Here is a 23,593-nt window from a genome sequence, read left to right as displayed (position 1 = left end):
ACTCCTTGTCCTGTCGCTGGGCACCCCTGTGAAAAATCTGGCACCATTAACGAGTTCCCCTCTCAGATCTCTTCTCTAGACTAAGCAGGCCCAGCTCTCATATGAGAGAAGCTGCCAGCCCTGACTCCCGTTTCCAACCGCTCTGCATTAAAACAGCTGGAAGCACAACGACATCCACCCGCGGCACAGCGGCAGCGCCACCTGAAGAAGGGAGGGTAAGGGCGGGCAGCAGCGCTCGAAAGCGGGCACGGGCAGGGCAGGAGCCTGGCCCCTTGTGTTCCGCACAAGGCGGAGGTGACTGCGCACAGAGAAGGTGTGCACACATGCCGGCCGGGCGGGGCGGGACGCGGGGCCCGGCCGATCCGCCTCACGGCTCCCTGCCCCACCCCCCTCCCGCAGCCCGCTGATAGCAACGGTGCGCGCGCAACAGCCAATCGGCGGCCGCGGGCTCGCTCCTCTCTCGCTTCCCATTGGCCTGCGGGCCCGTGGGGGCGGGGCTGGCGCGCGCCCGCCCGCTGCGGTCCCGCAGTGCCGCCGCCGCGCCGGGGCTCGCGCGCGCCACAACCGCCGCAGCGGCCGCGCGGCTCCTCCCGGTGCGGGGCGGCGCGGGAGCCGTGGGGCCGGGCCGAGCCGGGCTGGGCTGGGCTGGGCGCAGCGCGGAGGTGACTCTGCTTGCCCGCAGCGGGGATGCTGCTGCTGCTGCGGCCGCCGCCGCCGCTAGTACGGGGACTGCAGGCGGGAGCGCGGGTGGCCGCGGCGCCCGGCGGCATGTGAGCAGCGGCGGGAGCGTTCCCCGAGCCCCGCGGCAGCGCTAAGGGGGCCCCTCCCTCCGGCGGCGGCTCAGCCCGCCCGGAGGCGCAGCGCGGAGGCGGGCGGGCATCGCCGCTCGGCCGCCCGCGAGGAGACAGCAGGAGCGGCCACAAAGCGCCGCCGCCCGCCCTCCTCCGCACGCCGCGGCGCTGCCCCTGCCAGCCCCGCTCCCGGGGACGGACGGAGGGCGGGAGCTCCCCTCGCCCCCTCGTCACCTTCTCGCCGCCCGATCCATGGGAGGAGCGGGCCGCCTCCCCCTCGGAAGCGCCGCCGCGGCTCGCCGGGACTGAGAGAGCGGCCGGCGGCCGGCGCGGCGGGAGGATGCCCCTGCTGCGGAAGGTGCTGCGCGTCTCCAACCGCTCCATGCTCGCCTTCATCTTCTTCTTCTCCTTTTCCTCGTCCTGCCTCTACTTCATCTATGTGGCCCCCGGGATCGGTGAGTCCGGAGCCGCCTCCGTAGGGAGCGGGGCTGCGGGCGGGGGCCGGGGGCGCGCCCGCCTCCCCCGGGCTGGCACCGCGGCGGGGAGGGCACGGGCGGCGCCGGGCCAGGGGCGGCTCGGCTGTGGGAACGCGATCCCGCCCGCCCGGGAAGGGTCGGGGCGGCCGGCGGGGGCGGCGGTAACGTGCGCGCATCCCGCATCTTTGTTCTGCTGCTTTCAAACGCTCTAGAAGGTTCATCTGCCATCGCGAGGTAGGTGGATGCTGCCCTTGCTTCTCCGGCTGGCAAAGCGAGGCACTGAAGCGGCTCAGCGTTTCGTCGTGTTACAGTGGTACGAATTGGGAAAGAACTACAAAACTGCTGGAGTCACTTAAATGTATTAATCTTTCAGATTGTTAGTAACTGCATTAATAATAAAGCCCGTGTGAATAAAAATGAAGGATCGGTTTGAATATTTGTTTTTTTACTTCTGTTAGAGGGATCTCTCTCTCTTCACAGGTTTTACAGTTTGGTAACTCTTCTGCTTCTGAAGGAATCACTTCAGAGGGAGACAAACCCTCTGATTTAGAAGAAGCTTCATAAAACAACTGTTCAAGTTTGTTTCTAACACAAACCAAAAAAATTTGCTGGTTTTCTTAGTTCACTCTTCTGCTGTTACTGGGAGACCATCAGGCTTTTTCTCAGTGGAAGATCCTTTTAAAACTGGTTAGCATTACCCCAGAGCTAAGGCCAGTGGTATCCTATATGGTGCTCTGTGGGATTTCCTTGTGTTGTGTGTTCCTTGATTAGGGAATGTTTTCATTTTTTCCCCCAGGGAACATTGCCACATATTTCTGCACATCTCCTTGCTTATTAGGTGCTACCTAAGTACTTGCCAAATCATCTCTCTCTTCCTTAGTGCTTAAAACTTCTCTCTGCAGTCATTACTACAAAATGTCCACACTGGTGTGATCACTGAATCTTCAGGAATTGTTTCCTGTTGATTGTGTCTTTATGTTTTTTGGCTCCCTCTTGTTCACTATCTCCTATTTAACTTGTAAACACTTTCAAGGTGCAGTTGTTGCTTCTATACTTAAATAGTTCTATATAGTTCACCTATCATTCTGTGGTTTTCCTTTACTTCCATACTTCCTACAATATTTACAAGTTTGCCAATTATTTTTCTAGTTCAAGTAAATACAGAAAAATATTAGAAGATATATTTATAGGATTAGAGTTCAGAACTTTTTTGTCTGTCAGTGTTTTCCTCTTGAAAGGGATCTGGTGTAGTCTTCCAAGTGAGAATGATGCTGATGTCCACTTAGGCATCTTAGGTCTTTGAGATGCTGATGCAGGACATATATGTAAAGTAGCCTTTAATTGCAAGTAATTGATACATGATTTAAATAGCTGAGTGCAGTTTCTACATCTTTGTAAGTGAAACTTATAACATCTAATGTAATGTATGCAGCTGTAGTTTTACTTTGTTACTTAAATGTTTCTTGCCAGTGGCTACTTTGTTAGGAAGAACCTGTCTCACAAAGCAAGGCTTATGCAGTCCCTTGCTCAGAATCAGAGCCTTTAGTGATGAGGCTTTAAATTTCTGACTTCATCTTTCTGCTCAGCTATTGGGAATTTCATATCTTTCAGCTTCCTTTGTACCGGGAGTGAAATGAAATCAACAGTATGTACGAAAAGTGTTCTTGGGGTAGGTTAATTAGATCTGGTCTAAGGGAAAAAAGAATAATACTCAAACTAGTCTCTCTTCTTGTCTCAGACACAAATACTGTAGTTGGCCTTTTCAAGATGTGGTTTAACAAAAATCTTGGCTAGTTACATGAGTTTGTGAAATTACAGCTCTTTCCAGCCACTGATCAATGCTGTGCTGCCCTAACTGTAGTGTGAACTTATCCAGCTTAAGTCAAAACCAGGCAATAATGAACTTATTCCTTGTCTCTGGCACTTCTTAGGTCCATCTTGAAATGCTGCTGTCCTCTGCTGGTCTGAAGGATCCTGGGGAAGAGAATAGAAAATGGTGAAGGGCAGTGGGAAAGTTTTACATCTCAGCCTATCAGCTTGCAGATGTAATGCTGATTTCCCAGGAATTGCTCGTTAAAATGTTACTGTGTGGAATGGAGAGAAAGAAGGTCAGATATTATCTAAAAACTAACAAGCTTCCTGGCAGTATAGTGAAAATGTAAGTTGTAAGAACAGAAGAGTCTCAAAACACTTAGGAGCACCCAAGTTTATAAGCAGATGATTCATCTAATAATCTTATGCTCGTGGCATTTGCTTATTGTGATAGAATAGAATAGAATATTTCACTGTACTTGCACCTTTTTACTGTGTGTAATGAAGTAGATACATCTAAGTCAAGGCTGATTCTGTGTGTGGAGAGAAGGAAGGCTAAAGGTTGCTTATTGAAGCTCAGCCACCTTACCTGTTAGCAGCTTTTCATTAAAAATGTTCTGCATCTAAGTCATAAATGGTTGGGATCTGTTGTAATTTATGTGTAAAGAAAGATGTGTTTTACTGAAGATATTTTAGTTCACCAGAACATTTTCTTCCTCAACAAGCTACAAGGCACAATGTCAGAGACAAAGAAAATACTGATTTTGTTGTAGGGAACTGGAGCTGCTCCGTGGCTGGCTTCTTCTTGTGGTAGTCAGAGGAACTGAAAAGAGAGGGAGAAGTTGGACTCCCAAATGTTTTATGGAGCAGCAGTGTACTGGAAGGTGGGAGAGGAAAAATACACAAGTTATGCAGCAGAATGATTTTGTGAGATGTCAAAGTTGATTGAAATTTTGAGTTCTTATGGGCTAATGGAGTGGGAGTCCCCCTTAGTAAGCAATTCATGGTTTATCAAAGGGAAAAGATACCTGCACATGTAAGCCCTTAGCACTGGAAGAATTCTCAAAGAGGTCACTGTCACATTCCCTCTGTCCTTCAAACTATTTAGAAAATAGAATTACTGCATTTTTTTGGACAAAACCGCAAATTTTGTAACAAATGGAGTTTAGATCAACTTGAAGTATCGACAATTTGTTTAGAAGAAAGAAGTCGGAATTACTTATATTAAGGTATTTAATTATTTGTCTAATGCTTAAAAGTTTTCATTTGCACCATAATTCCAGATATTGCAATAATATCACTGTTCAGTTTTTGCAGAGAACCCTCAGAATGTTAGTTCTTTGGGAAACAGAAGCTTTTATTATTCCGTGTACTTCAGAATACAAGGGGAGGAAAACCACATTTTCATGTTTTCAGATGTGGTTCTGTGTTTTGAGATGAAGACTGCAATTAATATAAAATATGTATGGTTTAAATGGTTGAGAAGAATTGTTGGGATTGTTTTTGTGCCTGCTTTTCCCTTTTCTGTAAGCACAGATAATTGGATGAGGTAGAGGTGATGGAAACCCTACCTCAGCACCTTGGTAGTCTTTTGATAATCAGAGGAGCTGAAACACAACAGCAGAATGATTTCTAACTATTAATTAGAGAAGACAAATATTTTTCTAATTTTAATTTTTCTTGTTTAATTCAGTGGATGTTTCAGAGGGAAACCTCAATAGATAGGATGGCAAGTTAAAATGGTCGAAAACATTTAAAATGCTTAAAATTTAAAAATTTCATTTAAATGTTTAATGACACTTCTGTGAGATAGTCTCAAGTATTTAATAAAAGGAGATAAGATGTGCTGCTTCTCCAGAATGACCACTTTTGTGACAGTAGTTCATTTTGTGCTCCTCTGGTAAAAGCAGAAACTGAAATTTCTGATCTTGAATTAATAGCCTGTGATTCTGCAACTTCATTGAAAGTTACAAATATTCGTGTATTAGTTAAAGGCTGAAGAAGCTAGAATAAATTCCTAAAAGCAGGAATATTTGGCACCAACATGGGGATTTTTTCAGTGTTATAGATAAAAGCAGTAATAAAAGGGACTCAATTTATGTCTGGTCCTGACAGCCATCCAGAACCAATTTGTAGGTTTGAGTTTACATCATGGAAAGGATCCAAAGGTTAGGAGAATAAGACAAATTAACAAGGCAATGGTGACCATGGGAGAGCATTTGCTGGTCTAATTTCACTGCCAAACCACTCTGAGTACTGCAAGAGAAAATTCTTTTTTTCCTGTTTTTCCCATTTGCCCTCAGCATTAAAACTGAAATTACATTGGACAGATCTCATAAAATGATCTCTTATTCATCCCTGGGTTATTCCTTTCTGTGTTGTTGCAGCAGAGAACCTTTGCCAGATTGGGAGGAAGAGTCTCTTAGAGCTCTCCATATTGTAGTCGATTGCAGTCTAGTTCTTCAGCCAGAGAGTGCTTGAGTACTAGAACAGGCTCTCCAGGGAAGAGGTCACAGCATCATCCTGACAGAGTTCAAGAAGTGCTTGGACAACGTTCTCAGGCACATGGTGACGTTCTTGGAGTGTCCTGTGCAGGGTCAGTAGTTGCACTCCATGGTCCTGATGGGTCCTTTCCAACTCAGCTTATTCTGAGATTCTAGCTTGTCTACCTTGCAGTTCAAGTAAGAACTGGTTATGAAACAGTGCAGTGATCAAAGAAGATGCAGTCTGCTTTGACATCAGTAACTAAGAATTCTGAAGGGTGAAATGAGTTTGAGGAGGAAAAAACAGCTCATGTTTTCTCTCTTGTGATCTTCTGCTTCTTTCATTAAAATCTTGCTACTTTTTTGTTAGTCCCAACCAAAAGGCAGCTTGCATGGAACTTGGAATAATGTCTATTGGTTTTAGCTCACAATTTTATATAAATCTATTTCCTGTTCTGTTACTAGTTTTCCTAATAGGAAGAATGATATCACTCCTTTTTGAACTTGTGCAGAAATAGAGAAAAGAGTCCTGAAAATGCTATCAGCAAAATAAATGCTTATCATGGCTTTTAGGTGCTGAGCCCATAAATATGGGCACAGCCTTTGTGCTGCTATTCTTTGTTACTGGCATCTGTGGCAGTTGTGGCATTTCTAAAGACTTGCTGTTTGATTACAGAATAATTTAGATTGGCAGGGGCACCTGGAAGTCACCTGATCCAACCTCCTGCTGAAAGCAGATCCTACTGGATCACATTTCTCAGTCATGTCCACTTGAGTTTTGGAATAAATCCGGGGATGAAGATTTTGCTGTGTCTCTCAGAAACCTGTTCCAGGGTCAGACAAGTGTGACAAAATTGTAATATGTAATTGTAATAGCCCACCTTATGTTCATTGCCTTGTGTTTTTTGACTGACTACTTTCAAGTGTTCAGTTTAGTCTTCTCTTTACAAGAATACTGTATTGCTGAAGACAGCAAAAAAAAAAAAAAAAAATGCACCCTCCTCTTAGCCATTTATTTCAGACTGAGCAAACCCATTTATTTTAGTTTCTGCTTGTACATAATATGCTTGATTTTGGAAGGTTTCCTCTGGGCTTGTTTTGGTATTAATGTTTGGTTGTTACTGGGATGCCCAAACTGGACAAATATGATTTTACAAGCTGAAGAGACAACAATTGCTCCTATCGATGTGCTGGTTATACTGTTGCCAGTACAGGGCAGGATACTGTTGACTGTGCTTGCCACAATGATAGGTGGCTGGTAATACCTTGTCTGAGGGTTTTGTAATAGAGCCTGTGTATAGGTTTGCTGCACTGAAATAGGACTAATACAGCTTGCTTTTTTCTCATGCTGTGTGGAAGTATCTGATTAAAGGCTGATGAGTTTTGCAGGGTGTGGTAGATGTTCATGTTAGTGTTTTTCTTTCCCTGTCATTGCCTTCTTTTATTTCTTTCTAGGGAATTATTCTCATGGGTCTCTTACAAGTTTCTTGAGTAAATGAAACTTGTCTGTCCCGTTGTTTCATAATTTCTGCAGGGAAATGCCTGCACTACAGAACTGGTTGTTGTTTGGGAGCTATTTTCAGCTATATTCCATTGTTAAAGTTCACCTGTTATTAGAGGCTTCATTTGGAGCAGGAGTAGTTTCATTATCTACAGAGGTCTTCTTCTTGCTTGCATTGCAGTTTTTCATATCGCTCTGACAAATTGCATCAAATCCTTTACCTGTGAAATTGTGGTTTACTTTCTGATTAATAGGGACTTTTTTTATCTTGTGCAGAGAGGAAATGGAGGTTTAAATACTCTGCTTGATCTCTGATTTCCAGTGATCAAATGTTCCTCAGCATTCTGACTAAGTGCTTGAGCTCCTTGAACCCCCTGAACTCGGGGAGTGTCGTGGGCACATTTTCTGCCTTGGTCTGGGAGGCACAAAGACTTCTCCATTATGTTGGCCCAGCACAGTCATTCCTAGCACTTGATTCGGAATAAATTATTGTAGCTCTGTCATTCATGACTGTCTTTCACTTTTACCAACAGATTAACTTTGACTAAACATGCATATTTATTTCTGAATCAGTTGTTCTGCATTTTTATCTGATAGTTTTCCTAAAGCACTTAGATATTACTTGTTATTTGTCAGGGAACTTGCCTGCGTAAGATTTCAATCAGTATTCATTTTGTGATGTGGTTCTTAGTAAGAAAACAGAAAAAAACCCAGATACTTATGGTGTGCAGCTAACTGCACAAGGACAAAGTAATTATGAGACATCATGTGAAATGAGTTTTCACTTCAACCAGCCATTGCATTATTTGAATGCATTCTTCTCATGGGTTGAGAAGGAGAGATTGTATACCCTGGGGACATTTATGGGGGACATCTGAATTGTGATGCCTTACTGACAGGGCCAAAGCTTTAACCATTTCCACATCTGTCTGTGGTGAAAGATAGCTTATCTACTGGCTTTTGATTAATAAGACTATTTCTACAAGTGACTATTTTTACTTGCTTTTCTATAGCTCTTACTCTTAGGTAATCTTTTGTATTCAAATTATGCAATCGTATTATGGGGAGCAGCATGAAATAATTATGCTTTGTGTGGGATCCAGTGCTAGATTCTTGTGAGCACAGTGCAGAAATTTGGTACAGGACTTTAAAATACAAAAGATGGTTTTTTGCAAGGTATTGCCAATGGTCAGTTCACTTTCTTAGATTTGTGCTTGTCCTTCTTTACCTTCAGTTCATTGTGCATTTATTGAATTATTCTACAGCTTACTGTATAATCAACGAATAGCCTGAGAGGATAGAATAGTATCAAATATGTTAGAAATTTTATTGAACATTAAATCCTTATTATGCTTAAAACTACTGTTAGGGAAAGAAATTTTGATTCAATTTTTTCACTGTAAATGGAGATCCCATCATTTGCTGTCTCCCAATAAACAGTGAACTGATATTTATCCAATTCCTCAGGCTTGCAGTCAGAGGATTCATCCATTTGACATATCCACTATTGCAGAGAATATACAGAGGTTGTCTGAAGTATAAAAAAACAATTTGGAGCTTCTCTGTTGCAGCTGATACAGATTTGTCATCTGCACCATTTGAAAGATCACTGTTAGCCACCAGAAACACTGGTAGCTTTTGGTTTTTTTTTTTCAACAGATTGAGGTGATTTATGTCTTTCTAAGATTTTTCTTATAAGGAGGTATACATATACAGACTCAAATGCAGTCTCACTATCCCTGTGACATAAGATTGGATTTATTATTATTTTACAAATAGTGCAAAACTGCTATTGAATATTGAAAAACAAATCAAGTAAAGAATATATTTCAAGGCACAAAGTTTTTTTCTTTTTTCATGCTGTTGTATCTGTTTTAAAAACAACTTCTGATTAACAACAAATGTGTGAAAATAAATATAGTGCTAAGGAAGTTGGACACCTGCAATAGTATTTATTGATGCTTGTTGTAGATTTCCGTTGTTGAATAGGAACCAGTTTACAGCAGTCTTATATTACTTGGGATATTGTCCTTCACAGCTAAATTGTTTAATGAATCAGTTTCACAGACTAAAGTCATTATACTGCAGAGAATATTCTAGCTCCTGGAATTGTAACTGAGATATTTCAGAAGCAATCTCAGCAATCTATTTATTGTTTATTTAGATTAATCATAGAATTTAATCTTTAACACTTCTGTGTCAATTTGCCATGTGTGAACTCAGCAATACTGGAGTTAGAAATACTCTATTGGCAGAGAACAATATCCTATAACCTTGAGATAAGAAGAGACCCTTGTGGGACTTGTTCTAGAAATGCTCCCATGAGATGATTCCCCATTTACAATTACTAGTGGAGACCTTTCTGTTAACCTGTTTGAATCCGTACCAATTTTAATGTAATATGTTGAATTTGCTTTTCAGAAGTCCCATGAAAACAGGTGTTGACTAGCAGATGAATAACTTTAGGGGCAATGGTGAAATGGTCATTTGTCAAGACCTATTGCCTGTAAAGCCATGTTTACCATATTTGGATCTTGCAGAATCCATGGGTTCTCTATGAAATATTTCCTATCTGAGTTTATCAGCATTTTTTTTTCCCGGGAAGATCAGTAAATAATGTTGCTATAACTGCTCTGATGATAGAGCATTTTTTTTTTAAAGGGGCATGCTAACTTTTTGTTAATTGCTTTGAAAATATTCTTGACATAGTGCTTTTTTCCATGTTGTTGGGTTTGTTTGGCCTTGGTTTTCTGGTTTTGCTTTGGTAGAATGAAAGCTGCATTTGAAAATCAAGTTTGTGGCCTCCAAGTTTGTCCATTTTTGTTTGGTATTTAAAAATAATTTGTGGTAATAATTAATACTCTTCTGTGTTTTTAAAGTCATCACATTTCTAACTTCCTAGTCCTGTTCAGAATGTCAGTCATTGACCCAGTTTCAAACTCACTTGTCCTGTTGTATATTTTACTACATTGGTTGCTTCGAAGTGCATGGCATATATTTTTGGCTTTGCTTTGGTGTACGAGTACAGCATGATAACTAAGTTTCTATATAAAAATGAGTCTTGTGCTTTTCCTGTGAAATTGTGGGATGATAAACTAAATCCAATATTGTGAGAAGTGCTTTGATTTTTTGGTGTACTGCTTGGAAGGAGCTTGATTCCCTAATGGAGAGTGATCTGTGAATGATTTAATTTTCTTTAAAAAAAGGGGTAGTCTTCAAGTGAATACCTAAATAACAAAAAGCCACCTGATATAAAACATTGAGCCATTTTTACATTTTTTTATACTTTTAAAATTAATGCATTGCCCTCCCCAACAGTCTAGCAGATAAAACTATTAATAACTAGTGAGCTATAAAAATTTGAGAGAAAAAATTATTCATCTGATACTTTTAATATGTCCTCTGAAATACAGGATGACCCCTTTAATGCTGTAATGTGTGTTATTAGAATGATTTTTATATAATGCCCTCAGACTAGGACTTTTGATTATTGACGTGGGGCTGTGTGTTCATGATTGCTGATGCAGATCTGGACCAATTGATAGGAAAACTTCATGTGAATTAGTTATGAGCTCTGAGCTGACACTTGCAGTTGCTTGAGATGGAACAATGAGTATAGTATTGATTCCAAGGTGTACTATGTGTGTGTGTTGTCTTATATTCCTCACTGCGCTTTCCATCTGATTAACCTGTAAACTGTGTGACAGCCTGGATACTATGTTTCTGCAGCCAAAAATTTGCTTTTTTACTTATTATGAACCATGTGCAGTGAATTAAGAAGAATATGAATAAAATTGCTTCTAGGTGTTACATTGTTAGATGTTTTCTTTGGTTACATGTGAAATTTTGCCTTCCTGGTTTGTGCTTTGCCTGGCACTGTGACAGCGATGGTTGGTACAAATGCAGAAAGACAAAAGTAGTTGAAAAATCACAGATTAGTTGGTGTTGGAAGGGATCTCTGGAGATTATCTAGTCCAACCTCCCTACTCAAGAAGTACCACTTGGAACCAATTGCTCAGGCCCTTGTCCAGAAGGTTTTAGAATATTTCTGAGGAAATTCTCCACAACCACTGTGAGCAATTTGTGCCAGTGCTCTGTCCCACTCACAGTATAGAAGTGTTTCCTGGTGTTCAGGTGGAACATCCTGTGTTTCAGTTTGTGCCCACTGCCTCTGGTTCTGTCCCTGAGCACCACTGAAAAGTGGCTGGCTCTGTCCCTTTTTGCACCTTCCCTTCACAGACATTGTGTACACATACACATGCCCTTTGTACACAGTAATGTGGCCCCTGAACTTTCTCTTTGGGGATCAACAATCCCTGCTCTCTCAGCCTTTCCTGATAGAAGCGATGCTTCAGTCCCTTTGTCTTCTTCATGGCCTGTTGTTGGATGCTCTCCAGGATGTCCACGTTCTTCTCTATTCTACTGTGGAGCTCAGAACTGGACACCACAACAGGTGTGGCTTGAACAGTGCTGAGTGAAGGCTGTGAATAATTACCTTGACCTGCTAGCAGCATTTTTCCTAATGCATCCCAGGATGCTGTGGGCCATCTTTGCAGCACATTGCTGGCTCGTGTTCCACTTGATGTCCACCAGGACTCCAAAACCTCTTCTGTCAAGCTGCTTTCCAGTTGGATGCCTCTAAGCATACTTTGGTATCTGGGGTTTTTCCTCCCCAGATGCAGAAATTTGCACTGTTCCTTGTGAACTGCATGAAGTCCATGTCAGCACATTTCTCCAGCCTGCTGAGGTACCTCTGAGTGGCAGCATGGCCCTTTGGCATACCAGCTACTTACCCCCCTTTTGTGTCTTAAATAAACTTTGTGAGGTTCTGTTCTGCCTGTCATCCAGATTATTAATGAAGGTGTTAAAAAGGAATGAACCTGGTATTGACCCCTGGGCTACATCACTGGTCACTGACCTCACCCTTTGGGCTCGGTCAGTCAGCTTTTGATCCGGCTCACCATTTGCTTAGCCAGCCTGTACATCAACAGTTTGTCTATGAGAGTCTTATGGGATACAGTGTGAAATGCTTAGTGAAGTCCTGGTAGACAATGCCCCCTGCTCTTTCCTTATCTGTCTTTCATCAGAGGTTTCCAGTTGGTTGACTGTTTCTGATGATTTTCTTGTAATTTACGTACTCGAAGAATGGTTTCCAGGATTACCCTCCACCCTCTTCCCTGGGATCAAGCTGAGGCTGATCAGCCTGTACTTCTCTGGGTCTTCCTTCTTGAAGATAGGAGTGACAATTGCTTTCCTGTAGTCCTCAGGCACTTCTTCCACTCATCATGATCAATCACAGATGGTCAGGAGTGGCTGTGCAATGACATCTGCCATCTCCCTGAGCACTTGGTACACCCTATAAGGGCCCATGAACTTAACCTGTGTCCTGTTTGCTTAACTCTTCCACCAAGGGCAAGAGTACAACTTCCTTGCTCCAGACTGGTCTCAGGGAGTTGCCCTTTCTGAAGACTGGTATTGTTAATAAAAATTGAGAAAAGGTGACATTGAGTATTGCAGACTTATCTGTGTGTGTCTTTCTCATCAAGCAATGTATTCACTGAATTTTCTTCTTATTGCCTTTGTACTTATGGAAATGATTCTTGCTGTCTTTGACATCCCTGGCCAGACTCAGTTCCATCTGGGCTTTAGGTTTCCTACATGCATCCTTGGATGCTCAAGTATTTTTTCTGTATTCCTCCTGCATTCCCTGTGATTGCTTCTTCTCACTGAAGCAATTTGGGTTTTTTTCACAGGAGGTCCTTGTTCATCCATGCAGGCCTCCTGGCATTTTACCTGTTTTCATAGCTGTTGACATGGATCTCTTGTAAGCTTGAAGGAATATCCCTGAATATTACCCAGTTTTCTTGCCCCTATCTTCACTTGAGGGCTTTATCCCATGTGACTCCACCACTCAGATAATTGAAGAGGCCAAAGTCTGCTTTCTTGAAATCCAGGGTTGTGAGCTTTCTTTTGCTTCTTCCTGCCCCATGGATCCTGAGTTACACCATCTCATGATCTCTGCAGCCGAGGCTGCCTTTGATCTTCATGTCCCCAGTGAATCCCTCCTCCTTGGTAAGTATGAAGTTCTGCAGATCACTTCCCCTCACTGACTCTGGCACTTGTGGCAGGAAGTTTCCTTCAGGGCACACCAGGAACCCTCTGGAGTTTTATCTGGCTGCCTTCTGCTGTCAGTCATCCCCCACCCCACTGAAAGAAAAGCTGCTTTTCTTTGTTGATGTTTTGGCCTCTGGGGGTTGAATACTTTGTTGCTGTTGCTGCTGGGTGGTGTGGCACCTGAGCTGCACTCTTGGTCACAGCTCTTTGCCAACAAACCTGTGCCAGGAGATGAGATTTGTTTTTAGGACTAAATTAATAGATTTGATTTTTTCCTGATGTTTTAGCTTCTGATGTAATTAATTGGCCGTTCAAGCATCTGCTGCTACCTAAGCAGCTGCTGAATGATGGTGGAATGAACTGAGGAGATCTGAACTCCTTGTAACCGTGATTGTGCTGGAGAGCCAGGTAGTGGGGAAAAAAACCAGCCCAGAAAGGACAATGTTTCATTCCTGATGAATTCCTGTTGTATTTGCGTAAAGTTGGATAGTGAGTTGACAAGCAGCTCAGCAAGAAAGAGGAGGTAGACTACAAGAATTACTTGATAAAAACATGGCAAGGTTGGATCTTCCTGGCAGCAGGAGCAGCTCTTGCATACTTAAGCCAAGGTGGCAGCAGGCTTTACCTGGTTGGGTTTTTTCAATTGTCTTTTCACGATTTCTATTTTGAGACAAATGCCTTTTCTAACTTTCACAAAGGTCTTGTGTGTTTGTTCAAATTTTCTCCTGTGTCAAGGGGTAAGTACTTCACTAAAGGGAAGATGTAGGTGCTTTTGCAGGAAATCTTGTTTTTCCAAGGTTTATGTCTACATTAACTGCAATAACATTTCCCATAAAAATTGAGAACATTTATATGGCCTCTTGTTTTTTTTTTGTGGACTTGTTTGAAAGTTCTTACTCTCCATTCTTTACTATATCAGGTTCGTAAGACTTTTCCCCTTTTTATTGTTTCCTCTGTTTAATTTCAGAGGAGGGAGCAAGCAACTTAGTGAGGACCTAGGTGTTAGCCACATCAACGTACCACACCTGGTTTATGTGAATTATCCTTCTATAAACCTGCTGAAAGCTCTATAAACCTTCTGCAGAGTTAAAAATTCAAGTAACTTTAGCTTTTGGTATCACATTAAAAAGAAGAATAAAGCACACAGTCTTCCAGAGATTAGCTCTGAAATCAGTATTTACTAACGGATTTATATTAAAAAACCCACTTTATTTTAGTGTTGGAATAGGAAGATATTGAAGAGAAGAGCTGTACCTATGGGAGAAAAAAACTTATTTGGGGGAAAAGATGATACCAATTTAAAATATATTAAAGTTTGAAGAAAGACATTTCTTGTTATTTAAGAATTTTTGGTCCTATTTGAAAGGCAAATATATACATGATTTTACTTTCAGGAAAAAAACTTGAATTTTGAAATCATTTGTTTGAAGGTAAATAATTGTTCTTGGAGGAACAGATCAAAATGCCTTTATTTTGATTCCAAAAGGAGGAGGTTTCTTGAGTAGGTAACTTCATATATGAATGAATGAATTGTACAGATTCCTTGAAATGCTTTGTAGAGACGCCCCAAAAATCCTGGTATCTGAATGGAAAACTACAAATGGAATGAAACAATTTGAACCACAGTGTGGTACTTTCCATGAATTGGGTTAAAATTTTGAGAAGTTTTTGTGTAATTTTTGTGAAAAGAAATCTGAATGTTATCTGTTGTCTTGAATCCTGGTAAGAATCGTTCTTCTGGGATTTCCTACCTGTTGTCAGGCTAAGGATTTAGCTTTTTTGTTTTATTTTGCTTCTGTTTGGGTGGCCAGAAAGTGTTGAGACAACTTCAGGATTGTAGCAGCTGTAAACACGTTTACACTCATGTAAACTCTTGTTAACACATGCAGTTGGTCATGCTGGCCAAGGGTTTGAGAATTACATGCCATTCATGGCACCTGGCATGTTCAGAACCTCTTTTTTAGCTGTCAATATTCCTTGTTTTAATAAGGAGTTCTTTGAAAGTCAGGGGAAACCCCTCATTCATTCATTTAAAAATTGAAACATTATTGTAGGACTTAGAAATACAATTCCTTGAAAGATTAAGCTGGTTTTTTATCTCTGTGGGTGTTGGTAGTATTATTTGCTAACGTGGTGGAATTCAGCACTGTGTTTTCCTCTGGAAATGCCCCCAGTCCCTCATACACAGCTCTCTTTGGCTCTGGTCTCCCTGTGTCAGGCTATAAGAAGTTGTTGGTTGATCTGAAGTTACTTGTGTCATGCCACTGGTGCTAGGCCATCTGATGGAGTTCCTGAGATAATTCTCTAACTTTTCTTTAATCTTTTTACTTATTTTTCATCCCTGGTATGTTTAGTTCTTGCCCTCAAAGATGCAGAGCATTTTTTTGTTGTTAGGGTGGTTGCTAGTTACAGGGTGCCAAATATTCCCCAGAGAACTGGGTGCTCAATGTAGGTGAAGTGACAGATGATCCCTTTGACCATTTGTCCTTCCCTTTGCAATATTTCTTTAGCTCTTTGAGTCCTGAGTAGGCATTTGCTCACTCAGATATAAATGCAGCTTAATTTCTACCTTACTAACTTCTGTTGAATACAAAGAAATGTCTTGAGATCGTATTTGGGGCTTTGGGTGCAAGATTGAGACAGAGGAATATTTCATGCTGTTGTTGTTACTGAGTCACTTAATTACTCAGAATGTTGATTTACTCACTCTTGATGCCTATAATAAATATTTCATGTATAATTATAAAACATTAATACTTTGAGATTGGCAGAGATTTGTAACAGTTGTATAACAAAGCAGCTGTTTGGAATGAATGAATAAACAGTACATTTCGACTGGAAGTTGTGTTAACTAGTGAGTAAAAAAGGAACCATTATATGGGTCTAAAAGATTTTCTTGACTTTTTTTGTCCTATATTTAAATTATTTTTTGTAGATCTATATATGAGATGTGTATCTACATATGAAAATGTTTTATTGCTAGATTAAATTTTCTTGTCAGTCTCAGTTGCTTTTTGTTAGTTAAAGAGAAATGAAAGTGTCATATAAAATGTGTATTGATAATCTGTAGGTTTTGGGTTTGAATAGAGCCATTCTTTTCTATTGTTGTTAGTTTTCACTCTGTGGACCTTCATCTCAAAAAATTATTGTTCACTGACCATGGATTCAGACGCAGTAAAAAATGTTGAACACATTGTAGATGTATGTTAGAATAATTTGGAAATACAATGTTTTAATACAAATTCAAAATTGCTTTTTTGTTTTATCAGCAAACACGTATCTATTTATGGTGCAAGCTCGTGGTATAATGTTGAGAGAAAATGTAAAAACAATAGGACACATGATAAGACTGTACACTAACAAAAATACTACACTGAATGGCACAGGTAAGAATATTTTTAATGTATATTTTAAAAGACCTCTTTTTTCAATTTTTAAAAAAAGCCAATCATTAATGACATAGCTTGATTATGAAAACTTAGACCCAAATCCTACTTCTCTGAAATTGGAGTCAAGGTCAAATAGTTACTATTTATCAGTTCACTTCAGTAGGAAATATTTCTATTAGCTATAAGAATGATACTTGTATTTAATTATTATTCCTCTAGAGTAATAAAATGCTTTTGAAATCATGCTGCTAGGAATTTGTTAGCTAAAAATTAATGCTCTCACCTGCATGATGATGAGTTACAATTTCAGTGGGTAACATAGGTTTTTACAGAAATCAATTCTTCTTTTTAAGATTATCCTGAAGGAAGCAATTCTAGTGACTGTGTTGCTCAAACAACAGTGTATCTTCCAGAGAACTTCACCTACTCTCCTTATCAGCCTTGTCCAGAGAAACTGCCTTACATGAGTAAGTTTTAAAGTGACCTGAAAGTTTATCTAGTAAATGAAACTGTATTTTAAACAAAACACAGTTTTTTAATATAAAACATAATTGTAACAAGTCTAAGTATATAACAGAAATTAATTAATAAAATACATCTGATAATGCACAATGATGCTTAATAGAAGTTTACGTGTAACTAAAGTGTTACTGAAGTTTTGGTCTCTTTATTAATCACCTTTACTAATTTGAAATCAAATAATTGAACTACTGATTTGTAAGAGAGAAAATGTCACATAGTTTCTGAAGTTATTTGTAATGCATTCCAGAATTCTAACCTCTTGTCTTTTAGATATCTGGCTTAATCTGTGGGCTGTCATTCAGCATGAGCAATTAATTAGATATCTAATATAGCAGTTCAGATCCATATCATACCAAAAAAGGTTACTGGCAGCTGAACTGAAATCTGATCAATTTTTCTTTAAAGATTTTATTAGGATAATCTAGATTCCATTATAATATTTTTTTAATCTCAACTGAGTTTATCTGTTGAAGAAAACAGAAACAGTGCCTGTTACCTGTGTTTCTTCTTAATAACGTCAGATTCTAAGCTTTGTTTTATATTTTAAATATATAGGCATGCAGCCAAAAGTATGGATCAGTTGCTGTTGCTTATGAAACTAAATAATTTAGAAAACTGTCTTAAGCCAGGTAGTAATTAGCCCCATGGTATGATAATATCCTTATTTCAACCTCTTTTCCTCCAGACACAGGGTTTGACTTTCAAAATCACCTTTTTGGATATTATTGAACATCTAAACAAATAAAACCAAATTATTTCAATAGCAAGTTTTTAGCTACTTTTTGAAACATAAAAATTTCAGCAAATGGCAAATCTGGATAATCAGAGAGAAACAAGATGTGATGTTTCTGCTGATTGAAAAATGTATATAATTAGTATTCTTCATGTCGCTTTCAGGGTATCTGGCAGGTGGAATTCTGTCAGATTAGTTCAAAACTAAGTCATTCTACTAATAATTTCTCTATAGATCTCCTTGTTACTGCTCTGCTTTTACCACCTTTTTTTGCTGGTGGTGTTTTTTTTGTTAGTAATTGCTCTGTACTTCTTCTATCCTGTTTAATTTAATAGAGAAATAATAATTTTAATAGAAAATAATTCACTGAATAAGTTGCTTTTCAACCAAGGGATATGTGTTTCCCTTTTTGGTTTCCATGTATGACTTTTTAATCATCATCTCTCTTTCTAATTATAATCTAAATAAAGCATCTCAGAAGGTCTTTTAATTTAATGAAATGTTGTAGGAAGTGTGAGATAGCCAGGCAAGAGAGAGTGTTGAATCGTGTATATTTTGAATGTTTAATTAGTCTAAGGTTATTACAGAAGTACATCTTCTCTTCTTTGCATCAGCTTGTCAAGTTTATATCATGAAAGGAGCATGGTAAAATCATATTTGATTTTAGTACATAAGTACATAGGCTATTAAAATAGGAATAGCTATTGCCTTTGTTGTGTGACTCAGTAGAACAGGTTATAACCCACTGGTTGGGCAGTGCTGTTGTAATTTATAAGCAAAACACCATTTTTTGTTATAGAGCAGTGCAAGAATCTGTCTGTTCCTTTAGAGATAAACTGATAATCCCAACCTTTCTAGACTGCATAGTTTCTAAAGCTCTTGTAATTCTTGAATTCTTTGCACTGTAGACTGTCCTTAATTTGATTTCTTTCTAGAGCATCATAACTGGCTTAAATCCTGGTTATAAAACAAATTAGTTTTTGGAAAACTTAGGTTTTTTTCCCACACAGCAGCAGTTAATACATTCCAGGATGAGATTTTCTGGCTTTGTACAATTACATATTGTTGGCTCATATTAATGTGCAATCCATTATAAACTGTAAAACTACCTGGCAGCATAGCCAGATATTGCTTGTTTTGTTTTGCATGCTTCATTTTTCCTTCAGTAAGAAACCATCCTTTATTACTTTAAATTAATTTTACTTTATTGATTTCTGTGTCTACATCATTTGTTGAATTAGTTTTTCCCTGATTTTCTTCTTCAAAATGTTTTTTGCTTTCTCAGCTTTCTTATTTTGTGGGTTGTATAAATACGTTTTATTGCAGCCTGCTAGACACTGATGGAACTAGTGAATAATAAGTGCAGCTATTTACAGAGATGCTTTCTCCTGCCCCTCACCAGTGACAGGGGAAAAAATGCTGATTTCTATTCACTCATCTCCTGTGTGCTTTTGATAGTACCAACACTTCAGGTTTTACTATAGCTTCTTTTTAAACACTCTGGATGGAATTTCATCATGCCCCATGGAGTTAAAACCGCCCTTATCTGAAGGCTTCATCTAAATACTGTCCTACCATTTGATGTTTCTTTCTAATTTAAACTGTAGTCATCTGATCACATCTGAACTTTTCTCAGAATACTGAGGTATCTGAATCACATCATGTGCTATTTCCTTCCCTTTCTGACCTTTATTTATCTTTATTTTCCTTTTAGATTCTGTATTTGAACTGAAAGGCTCTTGTTGCTTTTCTGTCTCTTGCTAGTTGAAATTGATTTTTTAAATTTAGTTTTTAATTTTTAGAAATTTATTTTGTACATGTTCATATACTAGTCCTTTGTTGATTGACCTTGATTCCATGTTCCATAAGATTTCTTTTTTGGGTTATTGAAGAGTTTCAGATGCAACCATTATGATAATCTAAGCTTATTTTTAAATAATTATTTTTAATTATTTTAAAATTTTAATTTCAATCTCTGTAGGACTAGCTTGTTCTAGTGTCTATCTATACAGGTTTTTAGCAACTGCTAGGTTTCCTTTTTTCCTAAAATAATTAAATTAGTATGGGTTTCTTTAAATCTTCTCTTGAAATAGCTCCATAGTGTACTGTTGTTGATTTTTTTTCACCTATGATTTTACATTAAAAAGGTTGCCTTCTTCATTTGCAAGTAGTACCATATTTAATCATATCCCAAACTAAAAGAGCTCTTGCAGTATCTTCTGCCTTCTTCTGAAAATGATAGCTATTCCTAGTACGTTCCAAAAATTTCAATATTTTCAAAAGATTTACATAACTAGTCAATTTGTTGACACAAATGATCTATTTGGCACAAATAGCATCTTTTGTGTATGGACACATGGGAGAAAATGGGAGTAATTTTTGGACTGACTTTAAACCATCCCTCACAAAAACACTTAACTTTGTAGACAAAAATGAGAATAATATTTTATGGTGTTTGCTAGAAAGTTCTTGCAAGATTTTTATGTGATGATTTAGAGTGTAGTAGTTGCTGAAGATAAACTTGAACTTCTGGCTAATGAGTATTACAATAGTCTTCTCCCCAGATTTCCTTGCTTCTTTCTATTGCTTTTGAGGGTATTTACTATGAATCATTATTTCCACTTTTGAACTTTTTACAGATGCATAAGCTAATGACTGACAACTTTCAGCTATCAACTAATGTTAATGTTTTCTCATAGTAGTTGCTAACTTGATTTTTTTCAAATCATATTTGGGTCTTTATTCACTAACTTACTGAGTTTCACTTTCATGCCTTTTGCAAATGCTTTTCCCATTGGGGTCATTAGTTCTACCAATGGTAATTCTCAAATCCAGCCCTTTGCTATGAATTGCTTTGAAGCAGATAGTGGTGAATTACTGGATGAAGACTCTACATGAAATGTGCATATCATCTAAAATTTAAATTGAGGAAGTTTGTTGAGTGTAGTGATGATACATTTTCCTTTAATGTGGAAGTGGAGCAGGAAGGCACACAGAATTTGAGTAAAGGTTCACTAGTGTGGGTGATGTAGAATTGTTAAAAATGGTACTTGAAATGAAAGGCAACCCAAATTTTCTGCAAGAGATGCAGAATTCAAATTACTTTGCTTGTTCTATGCCCTTTGAAATTAGTATTTTCTTTATAAGTTTCATGGAAGGAATGTCTGTTTTTGGAAACACTAGAACTTAGTTCTGTAAGAATGAAAGATTAGGAGGATAGTATAAATTGTTTCTATTTTTCTGTAGGTAGTATAACTACAAATTTCTGATGCCATTTGTCTATGACATTCCTTGTAGTGTTAGGTCAATTTTCTTAATTGAAATTAATATGTAAGTTTTTTTTCCTCTCTTTAGGAGGCCTTATTGATGTTAATATGAGTGAAATTAGTTTTGATGAAATTCAGCGACTGTTTTCAAAAGATTTAGACATTAAACCAGGAGGACACTGGAAACCAAATGACTGTAAGCCACGGTGGAAGGTTAGATGCTGATTTTCTGTTTTGGTTTATTTCTTCTTGTTGGTATATAAGAATAAATTATCATTGCAAGCACTCAGTCTTTGGTGCTATACATGTAGTATCTTATAGTATTTGTAGTATGCCATCTGTGCTCAAGAAGAAACTTCAGCTAGGAGAAAATATTGAAATGGATCATCAAGAACTTTTAAGGGTTCATTAGCTGTAGTTACCAAACATTTCATCATATGGATGCAAATATGTCCTACGTGTCTGTTGCTTGAAGTATAACTAGAAGCAAGTGAACATAAAACATAAAAGGAAAATCTTATTTACGTTTTATTCAATATTTTTTTCTTAATTATTTGAGCAAGCAAATTTTCAGCACACTTTCCTGGGGGAACCAACATGTAAAACACTGAGCCAATTTAAATGTAAAAGTTGAAAAGCCATAGAAAACTTGATCTGTATTGAAAAATTAAAGTTTTATAATGCTGTTATAATAGCTTTTTTCTTCTTTTTCTGAAGGTGGCTATCCTTATTCCTTTTCGGAATCGTCACGAGCATCTTCCAATTTTTTTCCGTCATCTGATACCTATGTTGCAGAAGCAGCGGCTGGAATTTGCCTTCTATGTTGTTGAGCAGGTAAGAGCATCTACTTGAAAAGTGACTTTTGAGATTCCTTACTAAAAGGGGTTTGATATTCTTACCAAGGTTTGGATGAATCCAGAATTTAAATATTGTTACTCTACTTTGCTACTGTTTTAAATGAAAAAATAAAGCTCTATTTCCATTTCTCATCTTGAGCAGTGGCTGGATAAACAATGCTTTTCTTCAAATATAGCCTATATAAGGTAGTATAGAGGTAATAAGATGGTCTCTTAGAATCTATTGTAGTTGTAAGTTTTCAAGGCAAAAAGTAGGTCAGCAGCAGTGTTCCTCAGGGCTCAGTTCCAGGGCCTTACATTCACTGGATGCAGGAGCTGAATGCACCATCAGCAAGTTCCTGAAAATATCCAGCTGGGAGGTTGTGGTTGACTTTTAAAGGATGGGATGCCTTGCAGAGGGTTCTAGATAAATTGGAGCACTGAGCAGTGATTAATGGGATGAAATTTAATAAGTCAAAATGCTGGACTCTGCACCTAGGATGGAGTAAAGCCAGGCACGAGTGTAAACTGGGAGAGGAGTGAGTGCCTGGAGAACAGCCCTGCCCGAAGGGATCTGGGGGTGCTGTTTGGCAGCAGGAGCCAGGCTCACTCCTGGCTCACAGGACACAGCAATGGTGCACTGGCAGCCAGCAGGGCAAACCCCATCCTCGGGTGCAGCCAACCTAGTAAGGGCTGCCGGTCAAAAGAGGCATCATTGTCAATTTTTGGTTTTTGTGTGTGTGTTAGAGTATGTTTTTCTCATAGTATGGAATTTTTTGTCTCCTCTTGATTTTTACAATGTCTCCTTTGTTTTCTGTGTGAAGACAGGTACACAACCTTTTAATCGTGCAATGCTCTTTAATGTTGGCTTCAAAGAGGCTATGAAGGATGCTGTCTGGGACTGCATAATATTCCATGATGTGGATCACTTACCTGAAAATGACAGAAATTACTATGGATGTGGAGAAATGCCACGCCATTTTGCAGCAAAGCTGGACAAGTACATGTACATGTAAGTAAATGGTTTTATTCACATTATTTCTTAAATACTCAGAAATATGTAAAAGTATGAATTTTGTGACACTATATATATACAGTAGGCGAAAACAACAAAGCAGCCTCCTACTATGCTACTTATAGGAATGAATAATTAATAAAAGAAAGAAAAACTTTTAAATTTAGTTTCTACATTTGATGTGTTATTAATTAGAAGATAATATTTATGATTTTCAATGTTGAGCTTGCTGCAATGACGTTGGTCTCAAAAAAAATGGCTTTGTATGTCAAGGGGGAAAATCTTACCTAACTTACTAGAAATTATTTCGGGCTACATAAACACTTCTGCTGGCTGTTACCAAAGAAAAGCAGAAAATCTGCAGCAAAATATCACAGGAATAGTGTCTTTATTTTCTGATAAATGTATACTTTTATTTCTGTTTCATACTGCTTTTTAAACTGAAGATTTTCTCACTGCTATACCATTTTGTATGTTGTCTCTCAGTCTCGACTGACATTGGGTGAATGTAGTGGGACCTGCACTTTTCTTACCTCTTTCTCTTCTGTCAGTTTACATTAATATGTGCCACTTGCTTCTTAACACTCTGCTATCTCATGACATTCTTGGAATCACTTCACAAAAAGCTGTAGCTTATTGCTTGCTACATGTATGT

General features: G+C 39.0%; 1 protein-coding gene across 3 annotated transcripts in view; it reads left to right on the top strand.

Annotated features, from left to right (window-relative positions):
* The first annotated feature begins 1,174 nt into the window (after positions 1–1,174).
* Positions 1,175–23,593, top strand: part of B4GALT6 (beta-1,4-galactosyltransferase 6) — a 30,381-nt gene continuing 7,962 nt past the window's right edge. The window contains exons 1-6 of one of the 3 annotated variants that reach the window (XM_058804752.1): positions 1,175–1,246; positions 16,447–16,563; positions 16,920–17,033; positions 21,176–21,300; positions 21,805–21,921; positions 22,748–22,935. In XM_058804752.1, the coding sequence (XP_058660735.1) occupies positions 16,464–16,563; positions 16,920–17,033; positions 21,176–21,300; positions 21,805–21,921; positions 22,748–22,935 (644 nt within the window). In that variant the 5' untranslated portion in view covers positions 1,175–1,246; positions 16,447–16,463. Of the gene's footprint in view, positions 1,247–16,337; positions 16,564–16,919; positions 17,034–21,175; positions 21,301–21,804; positions 21,922–22,747; positions 22,936–23,593 lie in introns of those variants that run through there. The other 2 variants (XM_058804761.1, XM_058804771.1) reach the window with 2 other exon arrangements.

The sequence above is a fragment of the Ammospiza caudacuta genome, chromosome 1 (genome assembly GCF_027887145.1).
Source record: "Ammospiza caudacuta isolate bAmmCau1 chromosome 1, bAmmCau1.pri, whole genome shotgun sequence".
Classification (NCBI taxonomy): Eukaryota; Metazoa; Chordata; class Aves; order Passeriformes; family Passerellidae; genus Ammospiza; species Ammospiza caudacuta.
The sequence above is the reverse complement of the archived record's forward strand: the minus strand, read 5'-3'. Positions and strand labels throughout refer to the sequence as shown.